The sequence below is a fragment of the Osmerus eperlanus genome, chromosome 20 (genome assembly GCF_963692335.1).
Source record: "Osmerus eperlanus chromosome 20, fOsmEpe2.1, whole genome shotgun sequence".
In the NCBI taxonomy this organism is placed as follows: Eukaryota; Metazoa; Chordata; class Actinopteri; order Osmeriformes; family Osmeridae; genus Osmerus; species Osmerus eperlanus.
This window is the reverse complement of record NC_085037.1, coordinates 4,234,712-4,257,669: the sequence shown is the minus strand read 5'-3', so window position 1 is coordinate 4,257,669 and position 22,958 is coordinate 4,234,712. Positions and strand designations below refer to the sequence as shown.

General features: G+C 43.2%; 1 protein-coding gene across 1 annotated transcript; it reads right to left on the bottom strand.

Moving 5' to 3' along the window:
* Nucleotides 1-253: 253 nt before the first annotated feature.
* necab1 (N-terminal EF-hand calcium binding protein 1) lies at nt 254-20,731 on the bottom strand. Its single transcript, XM_062487331.1, has 13 exons — nt 20,517-20,731; nt 18,227-18,251; nt 17,038-17,146; nt 15,145-15,170; nt 14,708-14,805; nt 10,230-10,366; nt 5,748-5,869; nt 5,096-5,172; nt 4,698-4,751; nt 2,592-2,704; nt 1,960-2,037; nt 1,300-1,391; nt 254-732 (listed from the first exon to the last, which is right to left on the bottom strand). The coding sequence occupies exons 1-13, from the start codon at nt 20,601-20,603 to the stop codon at nt 704-706; spliced, it is 1,047 nt and encodes a 348-aa protein (XP_062343315.1). The 5' UTR covers nt 20,604-20,731; the 3' UTR covers nt 254-703.
* Between the last annotated feature and the right edge of the window lie 2,227 nt (nt 20,732-22,958).

Below are 22,958 nucleotides of genomic sequence, written 5' to 3'. Positions count from 1 at the left end.
AAGAAGCACTGTTTGCAGTTATTCAGCCACATCCTGACTCGTTTTATAAAGTGTTGGTTTGGGACATGATTGCTGTTGATGTCGATTTAAATGGAGGTTGGATGTTGTACTTCAAATCAACAGCCACTAGAAGGCAGTGTTTGAGCTGTTTTGTAACATTACAGATTTCCTTTGGTCTCCGACATTCCACAAAGCAACTCAACTACTGTCTATCTAGATATATTTCAAATCAAGAGTAGTTAAATAAGAGATGACAGACAACAACCTATCTTTATTTTAGACTGACATATCTCAACTACAGTTTTATACACATCAAATACAACAGGTAAAATCTTCACAAAGATAGACTTAGTTTATCCTCCCAACACCTGCTACACAATAATATGACATGTCTCTATCATACACTCAACTCAAACGCTAACTCATACACGCACACGCACACACACACACTGTAAGTCTGGCTCATACATCCGCTACGAAATGGCTGATCCACTGCTGATTATGTCATATGTCAACACAGTGATGATGTCATTCGTCAGATTGCCAATGAGCTGGTTCCAATGAGGTCATTGCTTTAGAAACGTCGAAACACATAGGATTGCAAACACGACCACTACGACACTAAGAATGAAGGAACATGGAGATTTCCTGACTAGGAGATAAGGTCGATCATGGCTGCCCACATCTGGAAGGTTGGCCATTTTCAGTTGTTGTTCAGGACCCACCAGGAAGCTGAGAGGAAGTAGGAAGGGACGGCAACACATAAACGATGTACTTGATCAATCCATGATTGAACACCACTCTACCATCAGCACATCTACTATGAAGCCCGACTTTGCTTCTTAGAAAACATTTAATTACAGCAAGATGCCAGCTGGGATCTTGAACAGGATAATCAGAGAGGAAGAATTCATTACGATTAGAGGAGTGGAGAGAATGAGACAAGATCAATGGATTATGATTAGGGGACATATGGTACAGGTTATCGCTAACAGTTTTTATGATCATAGTGCATGATACGTCTCTGTAAGATACTTGCCAACACCAAGATAGCTATGGACTGTTGGCTGTTGAGACACAGGGATTAGTTTGTTTTTAATTAGGGTGAAAGGGCAAGACTAATTTCTTATGATGAAAGATGAGAATTTCACATCACTAACTCGAGTAAGAAGAACTGAGTAGACTAATGACATCACTACGAAATGAGAAAATCAGACATAACTAGTGGATTTCGATGGGAGGGGAGAATGAGGCTGGAATGAGAATGGAACAGAAGTTAAGTTGGATGAGAGTGCCTACCAGGAACCAGCATGGTGGTCATCATTTCGGGGGTCTCCAGGAAGTCCACGTTGCCCCTCTGGAAGGTCTTACTGTAGTTGGTCTGTAGGTGACTGAGCACAAACATAATCGCAAGGCTTGTCATTGTTCATGATATTTATGTCCATATTTTTTTTTACATCTAATGAACCCTTGTCTTTGAATCTGCATCAGTGTGGGATAGGTCACATTTGGGTCAAATTAAAAAACTTGTTTAACATCAATTTCAAACCAACCTGCTCCTGTCACATACAAAATGCACTGCTCCATTAAAGGTAGAAAACATCTGTCTGTTTACAGTTACTGTTGTTATTCCAACTCTTGTCCAACTTCAAACATGGCTTCCTTCTCCCACACAGTAGATGCAAATCAACAAAAAGCCATATGGGGTGTCTTCCAATACCCATACTAATTTCATGATGAAGTAGATTGCAGTATGCATAACCGTATGCAACAGTACTTATTTCTTAAGGGCAGCAGCAGTATGTACTTGAAGTAAAGTGGAAAGTATGCAGTTTGGGACGCAGGGCATGTGACTTCTGACCTTGTGCAATGACGATGCGCTACAGATGTTCAAACATGTCATCTCGTGTTAGCATTAGTGTCGACGCTGGGCACGGGTGCACGCCAACGCCAACTTACTTCTTCCAAACGTTGTTGTGCTCCCAGAATTCATAGAGGATGAAGCGTGACTCATTCGCGAGCCGCTGCACTGCGACACTGCCGAGAGCAAAACAGAGAAAACTTTACAAGAAATTATTAATTATGTAATTAGCAACGTGACGTTTTATTAACCAGCTTGTTTGGGTTTTAATTACTCTCGTTTGGCTTTGCCAGAAGAATGTTGGTTGTCAACATGCCTTTTTGTTTTGTTTTTCTCTCAAGCTCCATTAAAAACAAAAGAGTTTTGTGTTAAGTCTAGCTGTTAATTGAAAACCAACTGAACTCACTGGCAGTTTTGAGAATCTGTACAGACATGTGTATAATGATCCTGTGTAGGCCATGCTGACTCTGAGAGACAAAGATCGTTGTTTTTATGTCCTGCTGTGGGGGTCAGTTCAGGATGTTAGTTAAAACAAAAGCAGAATCGACACAAGCCTACGCTAACTCATCAAGATTTTCTTCTTCTTACTTCTAAGGGTTACGGGGTTCCTAACAGTCACTCCTTGATTCTAACTTCTTCTCTTAGCAAAAACAGAACGAAGCTACAGACACTACCTATCTATAAATTGACCAGGGGGGAGATAGGGGGAGACCACAGTAAAGTGACTGACTGTAGGCAGCCGGTCTGGGCACAAGCACACTGCATGTACTGTCTGAGTGCCAGGCGGAACTCCTCCAGGTCCTCCTCCAGCACCGACAGCTGCCTCTGGACGATCAGGATGTGCTGGGCGGGCAGGGGCGGGGCAGGTGACAGAGGGAGAGGGAGTGAAGGAAGCAGAGGGAGGGGGGAAAAAGAGGCAGGTATAAAAAGTGAGACAGAGAGAGTGAGATAGAGAAAAAAAAGAGAGGCAAGTGTCAAGTCATGATGGACTGAGGGCATTTGGACATTGTCAGCGCATTTCAAGGCTGGCTGAATTCCTATTTCACCCTGCTTTGTGCAATGTGCTCAAAGGTGCGTGCCAAAAGTTGTGGGTGAACATATTCCTATCCTGGGATGTAGACCCACTTAGCATCCAAATGAGAAGCAGTGCAACTGGGCCAGTGAAGGAAACCAGTTGTGAAACGTTCTGCTTCCGTGGCCCCGCAAGGCAAAGGTACGAACAATGTAAACAAGCACAAGGTTAATAATAGCCAAAGCTATTCTTCACATCCTGTTGTCGCTGAGGTTTTTTTTTTACAGAAACTTACAAGGGCTGATGGGTACAGGAAGTGAAAGCTCCCGCCCTTTGGCCAGTAGCGACCTCTGAGTCGGCGGAGTGGCTGATTGATACGATTCCCCCGAGGACTCTCCCACCAGGGCTCACATGGTGAACACACTCAGTCACGCCACCACACACACACGCTGACGCACACACGCGTCCACTGACACAATACTACCAAACAGAAAGATGCATGTATGACTGCAGACAGTAACGTGTGTGTTGTCTCACTCCAATAACCTCTCAGATCATTAGATATGGGGAACATTATTCATATGGATATTCATCTGATGAATGAAAACACATACACGCTTTGAAAAACAACTAATATGTAACAAAACATTTACATTAGAACGACATCGCGAATACAAGCGGACAAAATGAGTTTTCTCCGCAGGGTGTCCGGGCTCTCCCTTAGAGATAGGGTGAGAAGCTCGGTCATCCGGGAGGGGCTCAGAGTAGAACCGCTGCTCCTCCACGTCGAGAGGGGCCAGTTGAGGTGGCTCGGGCATCTGATCAGGATGCCTCCTGGACGCCTCCCTGGTGAGGTGTTCTGGGCACGTCCCACTGGGAAGAGGCCCCGGGGAAGACCCAGGACACGCTGGAGGGACTATGTCTCTCGGCTGGCCTGGGAACGCCTCGGGGTCCCCCAGGAAGAGCTGGTGGAAGTGGCCGGGGAGAGGGAAGTCTGGGCCTCCCTGCTTAGGTTGCTGCCCCCGCGACCCGACCCCCGGACAAGCGGCAGATAACGAACGAACGAACATTTACATTAGAGAAGATAAATGAGCTATGTTGTTCCCTTGAGTCTGCTAAATGAACGGTTCATGGTGAATTCGGTTGAGTCTGAGTCTATTAATAAGTTGAAGTGATGTTGAGTTTTGCTGCAGACAACCATCTGTCTGTGGTTGCTGTAAAAGGCATTCAAGCACACACTTTACACTAGATCTCTCACGTGTGTGTCTTTCACACACACACACACACACACCCCCACACACACACACACATAATGAGGCACTGATAGTGTAGCGCCTCTCACACTGCTGTGTTTACTGTACACTTCCACAGGGGGCCTTGGAGCTCTGCTAACAGTTACACACACACAGTTACACACACACAATTCACACACCCACACACACAGCCTTCTGTCTTTGCTAGCATAAACTCGTTGCCTGGACATTCAGAGTATATCTGGATAACTGTATAAATGACCACCAAGGCTGCTCCCCTGACATAACGTGAGAAAGGCGAAAAAGGGAGGGGGAAAAAAACGAACTTAAAGACCAAGTTTCAGCCCCGCTGTTTCCTTGACAACAGATTGTGAATGTGGTGTCTCTCTTGTCGATTCCCACTGGGGGGAGAAAAATGGCGACGGGAGGGAGGGAGGGAGGGAGGGAGGGAGGGAGGGAGGGAGGGAGGGAGGGAGGGAGGGAGGGAGGGAGGGAGGGAGGGAGGGGAGATGGGGCGTAGAGGAGGAGAGTAGAAACTGTAGATAATAATAGATGATTGTAGATAATTTACTGATTTGGTGCTGCTCCCCAAGACCTCCTCTTCCACAGGCTCCAGACGAAGCTCCTGGGAACAACAAGGGTTTTCAGCATTACAGGGAGACGCGTGCGAACACGCGCGTGTGTGAGGATACTTCAATATTTGTAGACTCTTGAGTCTCTCATGTGTCTATGATAGTTAATGAAAAAAGATTTGAGACAGCCTCGACCAGATGGCTAAGGGATAGAAAAAGAGTGATCCTGATGGAGCGAGGGATGAGGAATGGAATGAAAAAAAGAGGGAGGATAGAGGTAGAGTAAGCGAGGGAACGCTAGGTATCGATACATGCTGACGGACGTGAGTCCTTTTACGCGAAAAGAGGTGAACTCTTTGCTTTCTTGGGTTGATGAAACAATCAATTAACGATTTACCTTCTTTTCGAGACGGTCGATAAGCTTCTGCAGTCTATTGACCTGTGTCATCCATTGATTATCCTCATCATACACACCTGGAACAGAGATTAGGTTTGTGAAGGTTCATGAACATTTGGCCTTGACTTACCCACGCACACTGGTGCAAGACCTGAAGAAGATATATTTATACATTTAATGTATAAATTGGATTTGTTTCACTTAATTTCTTTTGTAGAAGCATGGTGATGATGCTTCTAAACTCAACCGTAAAAACGTAATACTAGGTGTGATGGTTTGAAATTCAGTCAGTGCCTATAGGCTGTGCATGTATTGCCTTGAGCCAGTCCCCAGTGGAGGTGTGCTATTGAGGCTGAGAAGGTGACAGTGATGGTTGAGATCATTCAATGTTTAAAAGTATATATATTATAGATTGTTACATTATTTACTGCACATACCTGCATGTACTATTGGGAAAGGCAAACATTTAATATCCAGGAAACGATTTTAAAACTCAAAAATTCAAAAAAGTAGGAATGCACATCCAAAGTGCAACTTCACCAGTCTATTTCGCCCAAGTCATCGAAATGCATGCATGACATCGACAGTGTGTGTGTGTGTGTGGCCTTTCTGAGGGGTGTGTTTTGGGGTGGTTTGCTCTAAAAATAGCCACCTGAGTTGACCAGGCTGAGGAGAGGGTTGTTGGGTGATAGGCTGTTATTCCTTTGAAGTCTTCGATTGGAACGCCTGCCAGACCACTGGATCGTCAACACCTCTGGCTTCATTGGACCTTGTCTGGAAACGCACACACACACACACACACACACATATCACTAATGTTGACATGTGAATGCAGAAAATATCTGTTTCAATTAAAACAGAGACAGTCTGTCGCTGTCTCTCTCTCTGTCTCACACACCCACACACAACCTCTTATCCACGTGAATATGACTCTGTCTTCATATTTATCCTATATAAACAGAAGGGAAAATACACACAAACACACACACACTCCGCAGGTAAGGGGATCCAAGCTCGACCCCTCACTTTTCACAGCTCCCTTTCCTGCCACCCACCACATACACAGTATGCTAGAAATCAGGTCGATAACTCATGCTGTCTGTTCTAGACTGCAACTGTTCTATTCCTGGACCCTTCTCAGTTGGTGTTAAATGACAAAAATGCGTATCTGGGTTGACGCTACAAATAGGCACCGATAAATAAAAGGGAACGGAGTATGTGCGTGTGCGCTGCTGTCGTTATTGGATTGATTTTGAGCATGTCTGTGTCACATCTACACATATGTATACTATGTGGGTGTGTTATTCAGGACAAGCACTCAAATAAGTCTCTTTGACCAGGAAATGTAGCTATGAATACACAAAACGGACTCTGCATCATCCGAATGCTCTTTGGCCCCTCATCCCCCCTTCTTCACACGGCCGAGACTGACACCCGCGGCCGCGCGCTCTGATTGGAGGGTCCGTCTCCCTGCCGTCTTCCCCTGGCAGAGCTTCTCCAATTAAAGCTGGAGCGACGATGAGTCACTAGGAAGGTTGATGATGTCGCTAGCCGCTATACTAGCTGCTATACTAGCTGCTGAGGTCTGCCTGCTATCGCCCGTCAAGCTAACTAGGCTTGGCCCGTCTGCTATGGTGAGAGAAGGAGCGCCACTTAGCTCGGTTCTTATCAAGACAAGTCGTGGCTCAGAATATGGACCCACAGGCTTTTCTGTAGGAAGAACTGTAGTGTTTTAGATATTAAATACAAGTCATTAACAGTAGTCTATAGGGTCGTTATTAGTATTAGGTCAGCATGGAAGATGACATAGGAGGAGGTAGACTAAAGACAATCTTTCTATACAGTCTTGTCCTGTAGTGTCTAGTAGGCGATCGTGAGAGTGGGGAGAGTGATCGGTTGTGATGACCCCAATGGTCACCCGCAGTCATTACTGGCATTATGTCATGCCAACATGACATGACAAAATAGAAATCAGAGGCAATGCCATAAAGGCAATCATTAGGGTGCCTTTGTCTAGGCTGAAGTCAGTGTCATTGTCAACCCAGCCTCATAGAAACCTGAGTTTGAATCCTGACCGGTGTGTTTCTATGCTGTTCAACCACTTCTCTGTTTCTCTCTCGAATTGAATCATAGTCAAACAAAGGCAAATAATACCAAAGCACGGGTGACAAAATTACGTAAATAATTATTGAATATTAAATGCCACTAGCGCAGAGCGCGATATATAAATATTATGAGTGTTTCTTTGGAGTGACAGCAGGTATTCTGGGGTGACTAAGCAGTACATTTCTTTTGCATGATTCTCCATACACTCCTTCCCTATCGCATTGAAACAGGTGATTGGTCGTGATGACAATTTTAGATCAGGGAATGTTATTTGACACACTTCAGTCCTCATGGACATCATTTTAAACAAACGTATTCAAAGAAATTGAATTCATATTTTACATGATTGATTCATGTTATTTGTCAACCACATCACATTTTCTTATCTCTACAGGTGCATAATTGCCATAGCATGTTTGGCAATGATCTTACCAAAGTCGATATGGAGATTTGTGCAATACAGGGATGGATACAATTCAGTGCAATATTTGTGTTCATGTAAATGATACATTGTTGTTATTCTTATTCTTATTACAACATTCATACTTGTTTAGCCAAATGACTGACAGTTGGCTAATACAATCATTGATCAACCAGGAATAGTCCAGGGTCTCAAAATGTCATTCTGGCATAGAGTTGAACTCCATCACTTTATCTGGTGGTGGTGGCGTGAGTGGTGTGGGGGGGGGGCACACATCTGCAGCCAACAACATCAGACAGAATAACAAATTGCCCTGTGCTGTTTCAATTTGATCTCAGACGTCAGCTGCTTTCCTCACCAGCGAGATGCAGCCCAGTGGTTATCCCGAGCACTCCTACTGTGGTAGGAACACCTGACATGGTCAATTACTATTTTCAAATACTGTCATCTTGCTTCCTTGATTGATCATTATGAGGCCTAAGGGTCCTTTAAGCTCTAACTGTGACCGATCAAATGTGGTTCAAAGTCCATTTTGAGTGATAGCAAAGTACTTTCAAATACTTAATTTATTCATTTATTTACTAATAAGTTATGTATTTTGTGTGATAACGACACAAATATTGTCCATGTTGCAGTGTTGTACAATTCACAATTTTCATTTTTTGGGGGAAGTAACGATATAAAAGAACTGTTTGTCTTCTGTCTTTTGCTGCTCATGGGGACTACTAAAACCAAGGATTTTCAGAGGAAAGTCTCACTTGAAAAAATATGTTTTTGTACCAGAATAAACACAGGTTGAATAAAAATATAGGTACAAGAACGGTCCTAAAAAATCAATTTTGTTCCATTTGGATGGTGTTAGACTCCAGGCCATGCTTTGGCATTCACGAGAATGACATAGCACATAGACCATGGGGGGATCCTAGAGGGCTGTTAGACAGGGCAGTCTGTGAGAACAGGCTGTTCTACTCTGGGGCTCTGGGAACCGGACTGGGACTGGGACTCACACTCTGAAATGACTTGTGAGGGGATGTGAGAGGGGGGAGAGATGAGTCAGGGGGAGAGGAGAGCGGAAGGGGGAGAGGAGAAGAGAGGAGAGGGTCTCTTTGGCCCAGAGGGCAGTCACCCAGCCCCATCAATAGCCTCTGCGGACTTGGTAAAAGCTGTCAACATGGAGGCTACAGCCCTGGTGTGACATGACACTAGAAAGAGTGCAAGTCCTTCAGGTCCTCTAATGACCCACAGCATGGGTCACATGTCACCAAACACAATCTTACAAATTCTGCAAATAACAAAAAATACCCTGGCTAAAAGAGTAAAGCAAGCCTTGCTTGTGACTATAAATACCCCTATTGATATCTTCCTTTGTCCTTACCAAGCACATAATTGCATACTTGCTGACTGTAAATTGAAAAGAAAAATGTAGGAGTGTTAGGACTTAACAGACACCAGAGATTCTACCCACAGGCCTCAAGACTACTGGACAACCCACATATGGCCTAACTAACGCACTTGCTGGTTTGCCTTTTCTCCGCTTTTCTGTTTTTATTTCCAATTTCCTATGTATTGCCATGACCTATATATATTTCCTATATTTACTTTTCTGTTCATGAACATAAATGGACATCTGAGGACGAAGACATGGTGCCTTGGAACACACGGAGCACACCTCCGCATGACCTCCGCAGCTGTGAGGATGACCCAGCTCCTGTGTTAAGTGATGTGGTGCACAGCGAGGTGACTCGCAGAGTTCCGTCAGCCCATATAAGGAGACAGAGGGGGTGGACAGACAGATGCCTGGAACTCCTCATCCGCTCAAGTCTGGGGCGGAATGCAATCATCCAGGTGGCGGAACGGAAAAAGATCTTCCAGAGCGATGTCCCCGCTCTGAAGACACTTGAGCAGCTAGCTCCTGCTGTTGAGGAGGGAACTCCTGCTGTTCGCAGCAACTTTTTCCAGGTCTGACATCCCCCCCCCCACACACACACACACACACGCACACACACGCCCACACTACGCACAGAAACACACACCCATGCACAGCTTTAATTATATCAGTCCTCTGGAGAGGGACGTGTGCTGGAGACTGAAGCTGTAGCTAATCAAACCGCATACTTGCTAAGAGACAATGGAACAAATCTCTGAATGCTAAATCACCTCCCAGCCACTACAGCCTACACGTTCTTGAACTGGAGTGAGTGTGATACTGCCGGTTTTGTCTATAATGGTGACAATAAACGCTGAAATGAGAACCGTTGTATTTCCTACAGCGTGTCAGACCAGTTCCCTCAAATAGGCTCCACAGAGAGAGCTTGGCTTGGATTGAGTCCCGGTGTGCAATCAACAACCCACTGTTGGATCACACACAGATCCAGAGATGGAGCCTGCAAATGTGTATGTCTCTGGTAAACCTATTATAAAGCAGGTGGTATTTTGTGTGTATGTGTGTGTGTGTGTGTGTGTGTGTGTGTGTGTGCGTTTGTGCGTGTGTGTGCGTGTGTGTGAAAGAGAGCATGCGCTGCAACCATTAAAACACCAAAATGAGGCTCCATGATTTGTGCCTGCTAGTAGAAAGGTTTCCAGCCCCCGGGACATCCCTCCACCTGCCTTTCCTGACGCGTCTGTTCAGCCGTGGTCTCCATGGCGCACTCCAGGGAGCTCTGCAGCGAGTGGAGCTGATTGGTGGTCTCTTTCAACAGGAAACGGGTCACAAACTGCTCCAGGTGGGTGGCTTCCTGGTAGTCCTGTCAGTGAGGAACAGGAGCAGGGAGGAAGAAGAAGATGGTTTTGACAAAGAAAAAGGGGGAAGAGGAAGCAGAAGATGAAGACAGTTACTGTCGTGACCTCATCTGACGGAGCGACAGACTCGAACACGTACCCAGCTTTCTTCACCAAATCTGTATCCATGTGTGGGCCCCCTTGGCCCACACTCCCTGAAAAACCATGCAGTTTACTTTCTTTTAATCAGACAGCCAGGACAGGAAGGGTGTAGGGAGGGAGGGAGGGAGGGAGGGAGGGAGGGAGGGAGGGAGGGAGGGAGGGAGGGAGGGTAGTATAAACAAAAACTGGGAGGGCAAAAGAGACAGATAATGGGAAGGAAAGGGAGGTAAAGTAGTTGAAAAAGTTGGAGTAGGGTATTTAAGAAAAAAAGTGAATACTAAATTATATTACAATTTTTTTTCCTACAGCTGTGCCCGGTCCAGTCAGTAGTGCAGTCAGTGCCCACTGCGGTGCCCGTTGGGGGTGACTGCTAGTGCAGCACTCGATGGCAACAAAAACACATACCTTTCTTTCTCGCCAGATCCATGGCTCCATTGCTTAGTGCAGCACAACATGGTACTGAACCACTCATCCAATCACTTCATAGTTGACAATGCATCACTGAGCAATACACCTGGCACATTTTAGGACACAGGTAAATACACCTCTAAACAAGCGTAACGTACACTGTACAGAGTGGCCGGCAATTTGCAGCCAGGCCTTGCTTCCTCGATGGACAACACCTGCAACTGGCAAACCCTTTCCAGTACACTTGGGATTTCAGCAGCCCAGTTTGTTGTCAGCGTAAATCAGATGTTCATTTTCGGATACCACAACACCATGACAGGCAGTACCCAGAAGGTAAATTCAAATGTAATGACTTTTGGAGTTTCGCTAAGCTCAGGTGAGTGCAGAGGCTCACTAGAGTGCAGGACATAATGGAAACTTCCTTTGCTAACAAGACACGCCTGTAATTGCATTTGCATAACACACCTGCTGTCAAATCTGTTGGTACACTCCACAAACAAAGGGGGGGTTTGATATTAAACATGGTACAAGCCACATCTGGCTCTAATGGTGGTAGTAAGCAAAGTGAACGAACGTACAAGCATATACATGTAGTAATACAGACACAGACACTACATGTGCATTAGTATACAAAGACACAAACACATTCACACACATACACACACACACGCGCAAACATGCTAATTATATTGCGAAAAGGCGACAAGCTGCCAAGGGAGCTTGTCTCTCTCCCACCAGCTTTTCCTGCTCCCAGTAGCCTTCATTAGAACCCAGGCATTCACCAGCTCCTTTCTATCCGAAGGACGCTTTGCCAGTCTTTATGTAGACCAGGAAGAAACACTGCATGAGCAGGGTTATATAAAGCATAGAAGGCATTGCCTGTTACGGGACTACCCATAAGAATAGTCTCCTTAAAGAGGTGGTGTCTTTTTAATATAATAGGTTTCAATTTAATTCAATGCAGCAGTGGAATAACTGGCTAACATCTAAACAAACATAAAGCAACGGTCACCATGACAACGGAGAAAGACGTCAGTGAGACATAACAATCTAACATTCTACCACGTGTTGCCCCTCCCCCCTGACTTTCTTATATTGGTTGACCTACAGTAATGCGCGGTCAATCTTATTAACACATGACCAGATGAATCATGGGCACATGAACCATGAAAGCAGGGGAGGTCAGGCATGAAGGCCATGGCTTTTACAAGTCTAGTCATGGCTCGTCTCCTCTCCTACACACACCTTGACTTTTCTACTCCGCCATCATAACACGCTACTATTTTTTAAGTGGTTAGGGAATATGGCTTTTGTTTTCCTTTTTGATGAACTCACAGGATCTTGCCTTTGTTACCTTGTAACAGGTGGGTAGTGTAGAGAAAAGAACACACGCCGGGGTACACACGCACACACAGATATCCCGCGCCCCCCTCCCACACGCACACACACACACTGGGCTCGACTCTAACAAACAAAACAGAGGGTAAGTGATGACTAATCCAGCCTTCACTCCACACCTCCACATAAGGGCGATAGCTGCTATTAAAGATGAAAACATTAGCCTTGTCGAAAACTTTCCGTTCTGTGGGTGACTCATTCTAGTGTTATAGTGAAGGTGTATGTGTGTCAAAGGATATTGAGACACACTCTGAATCAAGGAAAGGGTGGGTGGAAGGGTGATGTCAAGTTTATAATTTGTATTCTTTCGGGGCCTCAGAAGCTTCAGTGTTTGACAAGCTCACTTTTCACTTCTTGAGGGGGTGTCATGTGATTCAAGCTCGTTGCCTCTTTCGGTTTTGATTGGTTTTGTGAGAGGCTCAGCAATTTCTCCATTCAAATTGTGTTTCGTTCTCTCTCACGTCCCATCTCCCCAAGATTGAGTTATTTGTATTGTCAAAGGCAGAACATTGAATAATAAGCAGTGTTTTGATTGGATGCTGAATACATTAGTGAAAATTGATTGAGGCATGCTTTCGAAGTCTGTCAGTCTCTTGGGGGTTGACTTACAACTTAATAGCACTTGAAGGGAAATAAATGATTTATTTTTGAATGGACATGGTCAATTGAAGACCAACTCACAAACACACACATCTCATTCGCTGTCTCTCTCTTTCTCTGGAATACTGAATACTCTCATTAGAAAGTACCTTCCTGATGAGGCAATTTCCTTTTTTCTCTTTATAGGGTGTAATTCAAACGCTGGCGCAGTAACAAAATTCATCCACAGGGTCTTGCATGAAGATGGCAGATATTGGTCTAAAAAATGCCACCCACTGCTCTTCAACAATACAAGAAATGAGAATGTATCATCATGAAATATTTTTTAGTATCCACAGTCTATTAGTCAAGCTGTGAACTGAAGTTGTGGGTGAACCCTATGGTTAATGTAGAAAAAGATCACGCCCCATCACGCCTTTCCCTTGCCTTCTCTGTAGTTACTTCTGTCATCTATCCTGAGATCGTATGCTGCTTTCATGCATTCACCTGTTACATTCTGTTAGCTTATCCTGTAGCTCTCTTCTTCTTTTCCCTTCTGCAGCTTTTCCTCTGTCCGTTTCTCTTTCCTCTGCCTTTCTTCTACCTTCAGCTTCCTTCTGCTTCCTTCAGCTTCCTTCTGCTTCCTTCAGCTTCCTCCTCCTTATTCTGTGCCGTCTCCTCCTTTCCACCTACTCCTTGTCGTACTCTCCTTCCTTCCCTCCCCCACGTCCTTGTCTCTCCTCGTTCTCCTCTCTTCCCTCTCCATTTGACTTTCCATCTGCTTATCCTCCCATTTCACTGCAACATTCGACATCTTCTTCCCCATACCTTTCATACTCCAAGTTCCTCTACCTCCACCTCTGATCTTCCTACCCGTTATCCACCTCTCCCTTTTCCTGCAATTATTCCGTCTCTCGCTCAGTTATTTCCCCTTTTCTCGCTCCCCTCCCTTCTGTCTTCCTCATCAAATCAAATTTATTTGTATAGCCCTTTTTACACGCAAGCATGTCACAGAGGGCTTCACATATGCCCATAGAACTGCCCCTCAACCAACCTAAACCCTCAAGGAAGACAAGGAAAAACTCCCAAAAAACTCTCAACAGGAGAAAAAAAAATGGAAGAAACCTTGGGAGGAGCAATTCAGAGAGGGATCCCCTCCTCCAGAGACGGTTGGTGGGAGAGAGGAGCAGAACACAGGCTAAACATAGTCATACAGTGTCGATGGGTTTTTAAAACACCAAAATCCATTATTCAACTTTATAGATGTAGGACAGGACCGGGAGACTCGCGACCAGGTCCAGCGTTGGCTGACCTCTTCCTCCGGTCTTTTCTCTCCCACTCCCGCTCCATTCCCCCTTCCTCTCTCCCCCTCATCTCCTGTCCATTAGGGGGTCTGGTCTAATCTGACACAGTACATGAAAGATCTAACACTCCAACTAAAAGTCCAGGACACCTGGGGGATTAGCGGAGAAGCTTCTGATTGATGCGTGTGAACAGGGTCAGACTACTAAGCTCTGATCTAAGTCATTAGAGAGATCAGAGTCATACATAGACACACACGCACACATACAGACACACACACGACACACACACACACACATACAGACACACACCACACATGACACACACCCAAAGAGAGACGAGCATGCACACACACGTACGTATGCACACATAGCCACAAACACACACTTCTAGTTTCTTGTTGGAATCCTATAAAGAACCCTGCAATGCTTAACATCCTAAAATGTTGTTTACAATCTTTAACACATTTCAATGTTGGTATTTCATACGGTATTTCAATTTTGAAAGAACATGCTTACCTTCTTAGTCTTGTCCATGGCCTTCAATATGGAAGTATTCAGGTCCTCCAGGGCAGCCAAGACATTTTCATATTCGCCAAGGTGCTGAGAGAAGTATTCTTCAAAAGACACACACAATCCTTTGTGAGGAATTAAAAGATCCTGACAAAGGCCTTAGGTGTTTCTTGTGCATCTATTTATAGACTTGCCACTGAAACACTATGTGTGACACCTCTGCTGGACCCCCCGGGGGATTCAGGCTGAGCTTGTGGACTTTGACACGAGAATTTCATCCCACACAAAGGCATTGTAGGGGAATTGTCAAATGGTGCTCGAATCCATAGAACCCCTTTGACTATGAGGGTGTAAGAAATCCAAGATATCCAAGGTGTTTGGAATATTTCACGGCCATGTTGTGCAGAGACTCATAAAGAGAAAGATCCGACATCATTACTTACCACAGAGCTCATCCGTGTCCACGTTACTGCAAACCAAAATATGACACTATTAAATTGGAACTGTACAGCTCATTACACTTACACAACAACAACAAATTACAAATGTGTTATTTATTACAAAAAAAATTAATGTACTAAACAGAGAGTAGTGACATAATCTGTGGACGTTTGTGCAAATGATGTTGGATTCTGCCTCAGGTGTTAGTTTGGGTGACTGAACCTGACGTGACTGTTTTTATTTTAATAAGAACTTGAGGCTTTGGGTTGTCTGAAGGAATGACCAAATTGGCCAAGAGACAGGAAACTAATAACATGACTGGAGCAAACAGTCCAAGGACACGTCAGTAATGGTGAAATAACTGTGGACTACGGAATTTTCAGATATAGGTGTATATTTGTGCTTGTATTTGTACTACTGTGTGTCTGTGTGTATGTATTTGAGCGCAAGAATAACTTGCCAGCCAGGGTCACCACTGTGGAGATAAATACTATAATTGACTTCAAACAATTGCCAAGTACCGGATTTAAATTCCACGATTCATATTGGACTTAATGGAGCTACTAAAGATGGCCTTTTGGAACACATAAATAGGATTCCTGTGTTTGTGCTTATTACCAGCAGGATCTGAACATTTTCAGAAGCAATGGGCTTTTATAGAATTCAAGTTGATCTCACCAATTAAAGCTAGCTAAACCGAGAGAAAGGTTTATATTTTACAACGCTGCAAATAAAGGTTTCTGAGGGTCGAGATTCCATTTGGGTGATGCATTTTGACACATCCATATTCTACAGCCACTCTAGTGTTTATTAAATAATTGTTGATGATGTTTAATGGATCTGCTAAGGCCATGCTGCTATGGAAACGAGGAAGACTGTGCTGACTGGAAATCAAAGCGCTTCACGACAGGAGAAATCAATGAATATCAGTGATGTGGATTGCCAACCAACTTCAGCTCACACAGACACACACACAAATACACTTAGTGTGTAGGCCTACACACTCTCCAGCCACACAGACCAATTGTAAGGTTCTAAAATGTCCTATTGTGACAAGCTGACAGACTGATAGAGATTGCTTTGACGGGTGTTCCCAGAGTTTGCAGAGATTGTGCTGTGTCATGCTAGAGGGACGTTATTCACCGCTCCCCTGTCATGACACAATCTTCGGTGAAGTGGCTTTTGTGAGGAAAAAAGCTGCACAAAGCTTGGACTGAACATCCCAAGATAGTGCCAACCTAGTGAGCTAGCCCTGCAGAGGCATGGAACAACCTCATGCTAGCCCAAACCAGAAAGGGAATTAAGAATGTTCCTTTTAATCCAGAGGTCTCATAACTCTGCGGATGTAAAATCAGTAAAAACTGTTCTGATCACTGATCTGACCACACAGTCTTGATAGGAGTCATCTAATTTGAAAACCCTTATATACTTTGGGCATATTTGTTATTTTGTTGACCCAGTAAAATTAAATTATGGGAACTATTGCATAGAACTGGGTCATTCTGCACTCATTCTGAACTGAGTGGTCCTCTGCACTTGCTATATGACCTATTTGTACATCGCTTTGTATAAATTCATCTTCTACATGATTACGTGAAAATGTAAACCAGATGCCCCTTAATTACTTACACCACAAAGGATGTATTTGAATGTGTTTTGCATGTATCTGAAGTTGAACGTATTTGAGGTTTCCTAGAGTCTCAGGGAAGGTTATACTCATCAGACGAGAACAGATTGCCGAACCACATCTGCATAACGACGGTAGCACCAGACAGGCTGCTTTAGGAGAAACAGCTCCTAGGGGGCACGCATCAGTGTGCTGAGTGGTGTCTGGTGACTACAAGGCACAGGGAGGAAGCGTTGACAACATTGCTAAGTATAGTTCAAGAACTTACTCTGTGTTGTGGGTGTCTATGGTGTGGAAGAGCTGCTGAAGCTCGTCGACAGTCAGAACGCCGTCCGAGAAGTAGGCTTTGAACTCTTCAAAGGACAGCTTTCCATCATCTGAAGAGAGCAGAGTGTTATGAATGGTAGCAGACAACCCAACTGTACCTTTGTAGCGTATGATTGATGTGATGTCAATACAATTCAATGTCATGTATTGAGAAGCCCTATTCCAAATGTTGACAAAATGACTATTCAGCCATTGCATTGCATTTCGCTTTAAATTACCGCTGCCTTTTAACATCACTGGGAAGTTTGATTTAAAGAGATTAAGAAAAACTATGCTGGAGGATGTTTTCCAGTTTTTCGTACTTGCCACTCCAAAAGTAAACTATGTCTAGACGCTGGGCTCTTGAGGTTATGTTTGAAATGATGACTATGTTGATACATCAACCTAAGTGGGGGCCACACTGATTTTTCTTCCACATTCTGCCCGTACCATTAACCAATCACAACATCAGAGAAACACTGACTCATGGAGAGGTTGGAAGATACCTTCCACTACCATCCACTCTCCATCATTACACTAGCCATTAAGTTGATTTCATTGCTCCCCGCTATATTTATGAATTCATTAAAAAGAAAAAGATAGTAGGCACAACTGTGCACAAATTATGCTTTGATTTTAGTCTTGGGAGGTAGAGGAGCAGGGCTTTCTGTGTATTGAGTCATTTCTCGGGAGAAGTCTAGAACCTCCAGAAGGCATGTCTGAATGTGAGTCTGTGTAATGATCTTTCAACAGCCCTGACTGTCGGATATTATAAAAACATATCTGAAACATAAAAAGAACATTTTGAAGGACCATCGTGCCAGTAAAGAATTAGTTTTTTAGGGAACTTTGGACATATCATCCTACAGAATCTTTTCCCCAATACTTACTATAATTAACGTGTTTGTGTTCCACCTTTTGTCTAAAGGTCGCCTATTGATACATCTGCTGTCATTTGGGTATAAGGAGCACGGGCTGACTGTTGTTTCCATGACAACTAACACAGCATCATCAGAGAGCTATGTTCCGAATTTCATTGAGAATATACATGTGTTCGAAATGATGCCCCTGATGCAATATCGTAATGAAGTAGAAGTGATACACAGCATGTATGGGAGAGAAGCCACACAGTGCGTGCGTGTCATTCTCACCATTTTTATCCGCTCTTCTTAAAATCTGAAATGAGAGGAGAGGAGTCAAGCAATATCTCATATTGTCAAAATATGTTTATTTATTTGTGTGTGTGTTGAGTGTCTGTGCATGTGTGTGTACATATCTATGTCATTGAACTCTCGCTAGACACACCAGCTGTAAATTATTGATGCTGCTGTTTCTGCAAACTGGAGAGTTGAAAGAGAGAATGGCGATGACCACACTAGCTTTGAAATATCGTTTTTCTCCAACTCTTTTCCATCTCTTTTGGCCAGGACCTAATCCCCAAACATTGATTTTCATCTCACAAGAAAAGTTCAAAAATCATATTAACCCTAATCTGTGGGTCGTGAACTTCAGTGTTTCTCGCTATAGCTTGCTTGATTTGAGATGCAATCAGGTAGGAGATACGTTAAGATTAGAAGTACTCTATGGGAATTGCACCATAAAGATTTTGGAAAGCTAACCCCCAGTTTGCACCTGGCTAGGGTAGAATGTTGGAAAATAGTACATTTGATACATCAAAATAATGTATTGTACAAAAATTGTGCCGGCACGCTATACATTTTGTAGTTTCACACACTATAAAGGGAATAGTTTAACAAAAGCAGGAGACATTCTGACAGGCAGGGAGACAGACATGTTATTGGTGGTATGTTGAAACAGCAGGTTCAGGGAAGAACAGGACTGAATGAAGGCACACTGCAAACCTTTTTGTTTCATTTTTTTCTTTTTTCACTTACACACCCACTTTTATCACCCCCTGGTCCAGTGGAGCCGACAACCAACATTTAGAATGATTCACTTCCAAGTTCCCAGAGACCTGAACACCACATAGGCTTAGGGTTAAAGTGGTATAACACGTTTGGTAAAGTGTTAAGACGCAACTTTCCATAATAGTTCAATATAAATACCTAATATCTACCTCCTTAAAAGTGGCATTACGGTACAAAAACAGGCAGCAAGCCTAGGCCTACTTGCTGCAGTTTGAGCAGTACGGGGACTGTAAGAAAATGACGGAGTGAACGCGCTCCCCCGGTTATCCCCAGGGATAAACTGTTGCTTGTCATACCGTCGCCGCCCCAAAGCTTTTCATGTCGATGCGACTTTTCATGTAGCAAAAGGATGCTGTTGCATGTGTTCTTTCATCCTCTGTGACAGGAGAAAGGTGATTAGGCTATCTCCCGCTCAGACAGAGAACAAGGTCCATAACAATGGATGGCAGAACCTTATCCTCAACCAACCATCAAGTGGAGTGGCAGAAGGTTACTTAATTTTAATATAGCCCATAAATTGCTTTAAATTGGCCAGTGCCGGGGTGGTAAAGCAGGATGCATGCAATTCAGATTGCGTGTTAAAGTGCAGTGCCCGTTTGAGTGAATCATAGCTTCATCGCCCAGCCAATCGTCACCTATAGTTTAATTAGAAAAGTGTTTGAATTTCAGACTTTTCGCTATTTAGGAACTGGGAATCTTGTTGCTGTGTTTTCAACGAATAGTCCAATAGCCTAGGCTATTTATATGTCGCAAACCTCTCATCCCATACACGTTCTTGGGTCATGAGCAATAGGCTTCACCTGCAGCATTTCAATCATATAATGAGATAATAGAGCCACAGACAGACAGACATGAGCTCACAAATAAATCACACACACACAGTCCCTGGATTATTATTCTTATTATTATATTAGATATGGATCCAGGGTTGCCAGACTGATGCATCCGTCAATAGTCTATAGCCTAGATTGATCTAGTTTGATATTCGTCGTTTAATGTAAAATGACAAAAGATGCTGAATATAACTTAAGGTTCTGGTTTCCAAGCCCTTTAAGTTGTTTATTAAAAAGGAGTGCCAACAGCTTTGAGAAAACTGTAAATGAGTAAGAGGTACAGTCAAATTCATGGTCAGGCAGTTAGACCATCACAGAACGTTAACAAGAAGCATAAATTAATGTCAACCATGTCAAATCAATTCACTTTTACAACCGGGATACATGCACGCAGCTGGATTTATGTGAGCACTTAAGCACTCCAATGGCAAACTAAATAAACAATTACGATGAAGATGAAATAAACATTTGTTAATCACAGATGCAGTATCCTATGTTCTGAAACAAAGCTTTAAATCAAACAGGTTATGTCGAAATTGGCACTGTTATTATTATAAAACCATAACACCGAGATAAGCATGGTAAAACAGTCCACTTACACTTAAAAACTGTATTTTTCTCCCTTTGAATCAGTGAAATAGAGCCACGAAATATAATTTTAAGCATATGCAGATACTTACATCAAGAAAAATGGACATTCCTTTCTTTAATTCAATTGGAGTGCTGGCTTCATCCGAGAGCGACTGTACTTCTTCGGAACAATCCATTTTCCAGTATGCTATCTTATTAGAAGTTCCCAAAATGAAGATAGAGAACGGTAAATGCTCCACTCATACGATTACTGCTCCGGATGCTTGCGTCCAAACTAGCTCTGCAGGTTGTTGCGATGCGCCTCTTGCAACTATGCAGGAACGCCGCTGTCATCCAATGGGAGGCAATGGAACAGACGATATTTCTTTTCTAATGCTGCATGCATTACATTGGCGTTCACGTTGCCAGAGGTTCAAGCTTATTAACGATGTGTAGTAGTTTATTTGAAAATGCACCAACAGCCAACTATAATAACTGCCTTTTTTCTATAGGCTGTGTGGAACTGTCTCCCAACCGTCAGTTTGGTCATTTTACACTGGGTGGTTCATGATGGGTGGATCATTTACATTTTACATTTAGACGCTCTTATCCAGAGCGACTTACAGTAAGTACAGGGACATTCCCCCCGAGGCAAGTAGGGTGAAGTGCCTTGCCCAATGACACAATATCATTTGACACAGCCGGGAATCGAACTGGCAACCTTCAGACTACTAGCCCGATTCCCTAACCGCTCAGCCACCTGACTCCCTATCAATAACATCTGTAACTTCTTCCGGAATTTTAATGATTTTGTTTGGTGAAATCATTTTATTTAACAGGTTAGATTTGTTTTTTTTGTTTTGTTTTTAGTAATGAAAAAATATTACAGCTACAAAACGAAAAGAAAGTCTCTCACTGTCAAACCAAATCACACATTTGACAATGTTTTCTGTGATAATGTTTATGTTTATGTTCTACATGTGCCTGTAACCTGTGTCTGCTTCAGATCCTGATGAGCAACGACTGTCAGACTAATAGTCTAACATAACAATAGGCCTCGTGCTTTTGTCCAAAGTACAGTACTGCGGGGATTCGGACCTGCAACCTCTTGATTTGCAGTCAAATGTTCTACCAATGAACTACCCATTCTGTAGAGACACTGTAGAGACAGTTCTTGTGTGATCTGCAACATTCACCAGTATGGTAATCTGGATGTCTGGTGTTGGCTGCACTGTAAAAAATAACCGTTTTTTTTACCATGAAATGCACTGTATTTTTTACAGATATTTCCTCTTTTTCCATAAAACAATGATATGCCTGCGGATTTACCAATATTTGATGTCAAATAAATGTTACACCCTTAAAATCACAGGCATTTTACCTTAATTTAAGATAACATGAATATTATGTTTATTTAATGACAATTCATTGTAATTGTACAGATTCAAATGTAATTTTACATTAAATGGGAGGTAATATTTAACAGATTTTTTCAGGTTAATAATAATGAAGAAATGCATGTGAAATTACAGAAATCGTTGGTCATTGGGTTTTCTTTAAAATTGTGATTTTATGTTTTTTAAACTAATTAGTAGTATTTGTACAGACACAAAAGTAATTTATTATTGGGAATAAACAGCAGAAAGGATGCACCCATGCTTCCCCTGGCAGGACAGAAATATCTATATGGTCCAGTGCCTCTTTAATGACTTCAATGCATGTATTGTCACCAAGCCTGCCTCACGTTTAAAAAAAATAGTCAAGAGTCTAAACTTTATGTAACACCTTTTATTCCATATTACAAAAACATTGGGCCAGTATCAAAAGTGCTGTGTTGAAATTTTTAAAACAGACAATGGTCTGTTAATTACTGTGTTAACAGCTCTAAAACAAAAAAAATGCCAACATAATAGTCAATAGCCAACTGTCTTTCTATGAGTCTGTGACCTTCATGAACTTCAGGGGACTCTGGGGCTCTTGACTTCTGGATCTCTTCTAGACAAACCGATGCTACCATGCACATTATCCTCCTTGGAGATAGAGAACATACATTTATTGAGACATGGTTGAGGTGTATTTGTCTTCACAAGAATGGATGGTGGATACAAGTTCTATTCATCATTGCCCATTAAACAGAACTTTGTTATGTTTTAGTACAATATATAGTTGAGTTGTACTTGTTTACTTAGAGTTGTTTAACTGTAAATGTAAGCACCTATTGTAAGTAAGGAAAGAAACTGTTCTTATGACGTGAGGTTTTGGTCTTGATGGACCGCAGTCTTCTGTGTGTCCAGGGTGGGAGGGGTCGGCCACAATCTTCCTCGCTCGCCTCAGGGTCCTCGAGGTGTGCAGGTCCTTGAGGGTAGGCATATTGCAGCCGATCACCTTCTCAGCAGTGCAGATGATACGCTGCTGCCACTGCCAAGGACAAGAGCAGACTGCAGCGTATCATCCGATGGATGATCTGATCATAACAGATCAGTGATGGAAGAGGTGAGGATGGACTCAATGATGGCTGTGTAGAATGCACCATAGTTGTCTTTGGCAAGTTT

Excerpts from the sequence above, each read along its gene's own strand:
- necab1 (XM_062487331.1), bottom strand. The coding sequence starts at position 20,603 with ATGGATTGTTCCGAAGAAGTACAGTCGCTCTCGGATGAAGCCAGCACT. Across the intron at positions 14,806-15,144 it reads GGACACGGATGAGCTCTGTG|AATACTTCTCTCAGCACCTT; the intron begins GTAAGTAATGAT and ends TGTCTTTTGAAG. Across the intron at positions 10,367-14,707 it reads CCATGGACAAGACTAAGAAG|GACTACCAGGAAGCCACCCA; the intron begins GTAAGCATGTTC and ends CCTCACTGACAG.